Source organism: Lemur catta, chromosome 23, assembly GCF_020740605.2.
Source record: "Lemur catta isolate mLemCat1 chromosome 23, mLemCat1.pri, whole genome shotgun sequence".
Lineage (NCBI taxonomy): Eukaryota > Metazoa > Chordata > Mammalia > Primates > Lemuridae > Lemur > Lemur catta.
The window spans coordinates 26,757,489-26,765,744 of record NC_059150.1 but is presented as its reverse complement, the minus strand read 5'-3'; the positions used below and the strand labels follow the sequence as shown (position 1 = coordinate 26,765,744).

At 43.8% G+C, this 8,256-nt stretch overlaps 1 protein-coding gene across 1 annotated transcript; it reads right to left on the bottom strand.

The window, feature by feature from the left end:
- Positions 1-4,184: 4,184 nt before the first annotated feature.
- Positions 4,185-7,439, bottom strand: RGS2 (regulator of G protein signaling 2). The gene is made up of 5 exons (XM_045536061.1): positions 7,307-7,439; positions 6,212-6,313; positions 6,048-6,109; positions 5,318-5,484; positions 4,185-5,059 (listed from the first exon to the last, which is right to left on the bottom strand). The coding sequence occupies exons 1-5, from the start codon at positions 7,414-7,416 to the stop codon at positions 4,865-4,867; spliced, it is 636 nt and encodes a 211-aa protein (XP_045392017.1). The 5' UTR covers positions 7,417-7,439; the 3' UTR covers positions 4,185-4,864.
- Between the last annotated feature and the right edge of the window lie 817 nt (positions 7,440-8,256).

The window sequence follows — 8,256 nt, the reverse complement described above, 5'->3', positions numbered from 1 at the left end:
GGAGATACCAAGAAATTTATATACTTGTCTGGGCATAAGAGTAATGAGAGAAAATTAATGTTTAAATAGCATTCTAGGGACTGGACTGGAGTGGGACATAGATCTGAGTCCTGTTGAGATCTGCACGAGAGAATGATGGCAATGGTGAGTGAACACTTGGCTGCAGTAAGAGAAGGGAAGAGGCCTGCGATTTACAAAGCTTAGTACTTTATAATGATGATCTTATGGAAATCTATTTTTTAAAAAAATTAAGTACACCTTTCAGTTGTGGTTTTGAACTTCCATCCTTTCTGTTCCTTTCTTTCTCAAGAGATGGGCCATTTCTTCCACTCTTTTACACCCTCCTTGCTCAGAGAAGCCCTTCATAAAGTATTTAAGAATGAATCAATGGAATAGTTTTAAAATATATATCCCCGTTAAAAATGTCTGTCTATAAAAATATCAGAGCACAATGCAAGGTATAATCCTATTTTCTCCTTTTCCTTTATTTAGATGGCTTCCCCACCCGGAATATTTTCCCCTTTATCTTTATTAAATCCTATCCATTTGTTCAATACCATCAAAAATGCCACTCCACTTTTAGTGTTTCTTGATTTATTCCAGATAAAGACATCTGTACTTCTATTTTGCTTATTAATCAGAGATTATAACTCACCTTATTTTACTTTTGTATAATTATTTCATCAGCTACTTAATTGGTGCTGCTTGGAGGACAGGGAATGTGTGTCACATATCTTGGATATATTCTCTGTGTGGCTTAGCTCAGTGTTCTGCACGGAGTCGGTGATGTATGGTTTACTATTATGTTATACTGAATTATTTGGTGACACTATCCTGGTTCAGGCACATGGCATTTCTCATCTGAGTCATTATTGCAGTCTCCCAACTCTCCTCTCTGCCTCCAATCCATCCTTCATGGTGCTGCTCAAGTTGTTTTTGTAAATTTCAGTTGAGATTTGTGCCCTATTTCCTCAGAATAAAATCCCAATCTTTGTATTCAAGGCTCTCTGTCACCTGGTCCTGGGCTACACTTCCAGTCTCATCCAACACGTTATCCTTCACGGTTGTATGGTCTGGTCATGCTGGACCAAAAATGGTTACTGTCAGGCCTTGGTTTAATGCTATTGCCTTAGACTAGATTCTACTTCTTACTCCTGGAGAGTCCTTTATTTTATCCTTCAAGCCACGGGAGAGGCTCTTTGGGTTGTTATCATCACCTCAAGCAACTCCAAGCTGATCCTTAGCCAAGATGTCAAAAATTAGATAAAACTCATCTGCTTGCCTTTGGCAAAGATGGTTTCCTAAAGTTGTCAAAAGGCATCAGAGCCAGATTTGGGAATCTCTTGACATGTCAAAGTTTACATTCAATTTTAGTAACACTCTCTATAAAGTCAGACTAACTCCTCTCGGCTGCAATTTGGGGCTATCATAGGAAAACAAAGACAGAAATAGTTCAGTGCCTGGCACAGGGTGGGCACCTGCTAGTCTCCACGCCGTCCAGATGCCCAGCGCACCCCCTCCTATAGCGCCTGGTGACACAGAGAAATTCACAACCGCCACTCCTCTTCACTCTCCAAACCCACAAGGTGAGAGTTGCTACCGTACATGATCAAATACTGTGGTTAAACAACAACAAAAACACCTCTACCAAAGACCTGTTTCCTGTGAAATTTTGGGTGATCACTTGAAGTAATTTTATTGAAACTTATTCATTACCTCCATGTGTTCACATAACAGATAATATACAATATTCATTTTTTCCTGTGTGACTATGAAATTAATATATTTGAAATATTTGGGGGCTTAAAATATAGGAGCAATGAAATATTATCAAAATAAATGGACTGTGGATCCTAAATGTGTGAACTCTGGGAAACTGGAACATTAAGTAATATTTATTTGTGGCAGTATGTGGTTTCTTATCTTAAATCTATTTCAGTTTGTTCCACACTAGAACATTGAAAAATACTCCCCAAATAAATCCTGTACTTTTAGCAGCCCTGAAAGTCAAAATTATGGCTTTTTGTTACTATAATCTGGCTTCTCCTTCTATTAAATGTCAAAAGTCATAGTGAATATGCCTACTAAGAGGTATTTATTTTGTTTGCCAAAGGAAAAAGTTCTACAGATATTTTCAAATGTTTGAGCCAGTAAAGCTTTTAAAATCTTTTTCTTATTTTCTTGTGTATTGGCAGATGCTTCTTGTTTCTTTTTCTTGTTTTTGGGAGGCAGGGTCTGGAGATGCTGCACGGGCTGGAGAGCAGTGGCTGTTCACAGGGTGATCACAGCTCACTGCAGCCTCGAACTCCGGGCCTCAAGCGATCCTCCCACCTCAGACTCTCCAATGCATAAGACTACAGGCATGAGCCACCGCACCCAGTGATGCTTCTCGTTTCATCAAAATTAGTTTACAAGATCTTTTGATACTCATTAATTCATTCAACAATTATTTATGCAGCTCCTATTGTATACCAGGCACTGTGCTAGGTGTTGGGATTCAGCCATGAGCAGAAAATCAGGCAAACGGGCCTCAAATTGTGGCACCCACAATCAAGTGAGAGATGACATAGAATTATCAAATAATCAGACAAATTAATGAAAACTTGTAAGTGCTCTAAATTAGAGAATCTGGTGCCATGAGAATATCTAAAAGAGGATCTGAGCTAGGTAAGGTCGGGGCAGGATTCCCTGAGGAGGTGGCAATTGCATTGACAGGTAAATGACAAGAACTAAAATTGAATTCCATGCGGAAGAACTGTTAGGTGCAAAGGCCCTGCGAGGCCAGACAGCAGGCACCTGCAAGGGAATCAGAGGCTGCCAGCGTGGCTGGCAGGAAGAGTTGGGGGAATAGGGCGGAGACAAGGTTGGAACGGAAGGAGGGGTCAACCTGTGCAGGCGCTAGCCCATATTGGGGATGTTGCGTATATCCTAATTGGGAAGCTGTCAAGGGCTTATAAGCAACAGGAGACAAGACCAGGTTTATGTCTTGGTAGGATCCCTAGAGTTAAAAAGCAGGAACACACTGAGGTGGGATCGGGCGAAGAGTGAGTTCAGGGAGATGAGACTATTGCAGTAAACCAGGCATCAGATGGTGGCTTCTTTGCTCAGGGTGGTGAAAGATTGAGCTGGACAGAGATTTGAAGTAAAATAAATAGGACTTGCTGACAAATTGGATGATATATGGCATGACTCGTGAGTTTCTATTGGCCAAAACCTTTCCCAATTAAGAATTCTGCAGACCTGACATATTTATTCTCCGTGGAAATACTGTTTCACTGGCCTTTCAGAATTCATTTATTCTACCAGTATTTATGGAGCACCTATTATTCTCCTGGCTGCGGGTGACAGGAGTGGACGAGGCAGTCTCTCATGGAGCTTGTGCCTGTGGGAGCCAGAAACTGCTTACGGTGAAAGTTAATGATAATGGAAACAGTAAACTACTGGAGGTCAATTTTTCTTTTGACCAATGAGAAATAAATGCACTTTTTAGTGCTTTACAATTTCTAAAGCCCCTGACTACTTCACAGAAAGCAGAGAGATGGTTAGGAAGGTATAAAATGAGGAGCCAGGGTCCTCCTCTCTCAACTAGGATAAAGTACAGCTCTGGATTAAGTCTAAGAAACAAACATGTACTCCTTTTGCCTTTGTTACCTAAAGTAACATAACCGGACTCTTGGTTAGCCAAATAAAGGTAGGGGACTTGGAAATCCTGAGATCTGTATGATTTCTCACGAAAGGGAGTAATTTCAGGTGCAGCTTGGAAGCTGTGCCTGCACCTGCCGGAGCTTGAAACCGGGGAGGCAGCAGCCCAGTCACCTCATCCGGCTGCTGCTTTCACCTTAGTTATGTAAATAATTCTGGTGCTTGTCTCCATTATTTTACTCCTCATATTTAGCTTGTGAGGGCTAAAGGTCAGTGTTCTTTTGTTTTACAAGACCATAAAGCTTAAACTGGGGGTGGTTCTCAGGATGTGATTCGAGTTCCTTAGACCTACCTACACAATGTTTATAGGTTTTAAAAAAAGAATTATCTTCCTTATCATTTCTTACTTCTGAGGACATTCAATTCTCACTGAACAGGCGCAATATCTGCACAATAACTAGAAAAATGTTTTCCCTTGTATCTGCCATTATTTTCAATTACCAAAAATCAAATAAAATAAAATCACAACTGGATTCCAAATGTTCAATGATGTTATTTATCAAAATAAATTTATTAAAAGTATTCAAAGACCACTTCAAAGTTTAGCTGCCTTCAAGACTGATTTTGGCACTCACAACAGACATTGTAGTTTCTACACAACAGCACTCATTCTATTTCACACGCCATTAATAACACGAACACGGACCACGTCAGTTTCAGTGTCATGTGAGACAACAGCACTGATGCTCTGTGGTCATAAGAACTTCACTACCCTTGCACATAGTAAACATTTTAATGTTACTAAGTACTAAAAAACTAAAGCTAAAACCACTACATGGTAACATGGGCTGATGTAGGGAAAGATGTACAGCCAGCTCGCTAAGGCCACATAATCCCAGACCTATTGATTTTAAACGCCTTTGTACCAAAAGAATTACATCGTAATCATTTCACATTCCCGCTCTTTCAGTGTGAGCCACCACATTCCAACCAGATTCCCTCCCTGTGTTCTGTACAGTGAGGGAAGCTGTCCTGACACAAGCTTCTCCTAGACAGTTACTGGCTTCCTGATTCACTACCCAACTTTGAATCAATAGTTCTGAGTGATGTTTCCTGAACACCCAGGCTGAAAATTCAAGGTCAGTCTTTTTGGTAGGTCACAGACTTTCCCCATAGGAAAAAGAATGAAATGTCCTCCCATTTTGGGGCTCCCTTTTTCATCTCATGTAGCATGGGGCTCTGTGGTTATCTGAGGCTTTTTACACAAGTCCTGGTAGAATTCTGACTCCAAGAAACGGGGATAAGAGTTGTTCTCCATCAAGCTGTAGACCCTTTTCTGGGCAGTTGTAAAGCAGCCACTCGTAGCCTCTTGTATATTTTGAGCAATCAGGGTTTTGGTTTGAAAGTCGATGTTTATCTGAAATAAAACAAAAGAGTGGTTTATTCAGCATTTAGAGTTAGAGACTGAAATTTAATATTTGAAAACAAAAAATAAAAACTGTGTGATTAGTTCTACCAGCCACATCACTGGAGAAGCTTAATTGAAGGCTACAATAGGGGAAACAGCTTTTTACCACTCCTTCCACCTCTGCTCTGACATCCCTTCAATTCTTTTGTTTCACTTCTGTTCTAAAGGTTTCCAAATTATGCTGAAACGAGGAATTTTTTTCCTTACCTCTTTTGGAGCTTCCTTTTCTATGAAGTCAGTATATATTTTCTTTGCTTTTGAGGACAGCTTTTGGGGTGATTTGGTTTTTTTGAAGTCTTCACAGGCCAGCCAGAATTCAATATTTTCTTCACAGAATTCAGATTTTAAAAAAGCCCTGAACGCAGCAAGACCATCTGAAAGGGAGAGGAAAAAAGGCGTGCAGAATGTGAAAAACTGAGTGACCAAATCTTCTTAGTTTTTTCTAGACCTTCTCCCCCATATTTTATTTCTAGAGAATAGCAATTTTAGATGTCACTCAAACCTGTAATCCTCAGAATATAGCACTCTAAAGACTAAGATGCCAGTAGGCAAATTGTTTAAGTTGGCATTCTGCTACAAAAATATAAATACTTAACTTCACTGTCAATGCAAAATAAATATTTATAGGGGAGCCATAAATTCTCTGGGAACTAAGCCTTTTGAAAACAGTGTATGCAATGGAAAAGCTGACTCAACCTTAACCAGAGGCAACTGCTACTTTAATTTTTTTTAGGCTAATTTCTCTTTCCCACCTGGAGTGAACACTACATGCATTTCCATGGTTAAACGCTGGGAAATAAAGGAGAGAAAAACGGGCCATATGCTATAGTGATTGCACAGTCTCATTCCCTTCGGGCAAGCTGCTCCTTTGTCCTGCAGACAACCTTTCAAGGCTTTTGTGACATTAGCAGGGGATCAAATTCAAGAGTTAACTTACATTTACTGGCCAGCAGCTCATCGAATGCTTCTGACCACAGCTGTGCTTCCTCAGGAGAAGGCCTGCAAAACATGTTCTGCACGTTAGCACATGCACATCAGAGTTCCCCCTTCCAGTTCAGCAGCTAACTGCTCAAATTTGCAAGTACAGGATTCTCAACTTACTTAATGAAAGTTTGCTGTTTGTTTTTCTTATTGGTTTTGGGCTTCCCAGGAGTGGAGGAATTTTGCAAGAAGTAGCTCAAACGGTTCTTCCAATCTTTTAAGCTGAAAAAAAAAAATCACTAAGTGGAAACATTGCAGCTGAAAGCATTTTTACCAAATAAATCACCCCATAGCTAGAGACAAACCACATAAGACAAAGAACTCCTCAAGAATTGTCTTATCCACTAAACATTTAAACCTAATGTACTGAACAGTTTCATACATTCATCTGAACATAACTGCTAGTTTTACAACTAAGGGTAAGACTACCTAAAATCACCAGGGTATTTTAATGAATTGTTAATGAATTTAGATCAAAAGGCAGATGCTGTTTCTGGCCCACAAAGGACACCAATTTCTTTGCAAGGTTAATTACAATTTCAAGATATTTTACACTCGATGAAAACAACAGCAGTGGAACTGCCTTGAGCTGGACCGCACTCACGTCCCTTCTCCCCTTAAGAACAGGAGATTCTGGACCACGCCAGAGGCTCTGCACAAAGAAGAGTGTGTGTGTGATTGATTCCTCTGCGCTTCCCCGTTCCCACCCATACCGCTTTTCAGCAGATGCTGCAGAACAATTATTTGTTCCACATTCGTGGCCAGGTGAGATCTGCTCTATAATTAAACAAAAATGGACTTAAAATGAGTATAATCGGAACCAGTAAAAACATCTCACCCAGCAGCTGTGTAAGCTGATCAGAACTCAGCAGGCAACGTATGAATGCTGGGGACGCGCTTCAGCCGCAGGCTTCTGATGTCATTTTAAATGCGGGACACAAAGCCAAGCCGCAATTTCCTAGCGCATCTACCGCCGCCCTCATATCAAGAATTCTCCTCAGTTCCTAAACTCTACCAGCGTCCTTCGCTCACAAAATAAGTACATTTCATGCAGACTTGCCTTACCTAGCAAATTAATCTTTCCACGTTTGTTTTCCTGCAGAGGCGCAGGCTACAGTTTCCTAACGTCAAGCCCAGCCCGAAGTACGGCGTTGCAGCAAACCTGCCGCGCCAGGTCGCAGGGGGTCGCGGGCCGGGCAGGAAAGCCATACTCACAGGGTTCGTTTCATCTTTTCCCGCTTCTCCTCGCTCTTGGGGCCGCTGCCTGCGCTGCTGTCCATGGGGCCGCAGTCGTGCTGGACAGCCAGGAACATGGCACTCTGCATCACAGTCCACCGGGGCGACGCCGCGTTTCACCTGAGGGCGTGCGCCGCGGCATTTATACAGGGCCGCGGCCCGGAGGCGTGGCCACGGGGCGCCGGCCCCGCCTCCAGAGGGCGCGGATTGGCCGGCTGTAGGTCTCGGGGGCGGAGTCAGCGCCACCCTGCGGCAGTCACGGCAGCCGCCGAAGGGTCTCGAAGGCAGGCGCCGCTGACGTCCGCGGCCCGGCGTCGTGCGCAGTCGGCCGGGTCGCGGCGGCCGGGCGGGGCCGGGCTGCGAGCAGACCGAGGCCTTTCTGTGCGCGCCGGCGCCGCGACCTTTCGCTGAGGGCCGGCGGCGCCCGCGCTCCCCTGGCTCGTGCTCGCGGGTCCCGGACACCGAACGGGGTGATGGTTTCGGCCGCCGGGCAGAGCGCAGTGGCCTCGGTTTGAATTAGGAGTGGGCTTTCCTTTTCTTTTCTTTCTTGAACATGCTCTCTTTCCCCGGGTCTCACTTCTTGTTTGCAGTCCTGCTCCGGGACCCGCGCGACACCACCGGGTCTGTGAGCTGAGGCCGCGCGGGGACCCTCGCCCGTTGCCCTCTGCGACTCCCCTTCGTCTGTGCAAGGCCACAGTGAACCGGAGGAACCTGGACCGGTTGGCCCGGGGCCAGGTGGCGTGACATGCTCTGCAGCTGGAATGGGCACCCTGGAGTCAGTGAGGGGACAGGAGAAAGTGACTTTATCAGAAGACAGTGCTTTAATTGGGTTTCCATTTCCCTCACTGCTAGGCACGTGGCTGGATCCGTCTGTCGGGTGGCAGAGTTATTCTTCGGGATCCCTTGGCCCCGTTTCCTGCCAAAGCAAA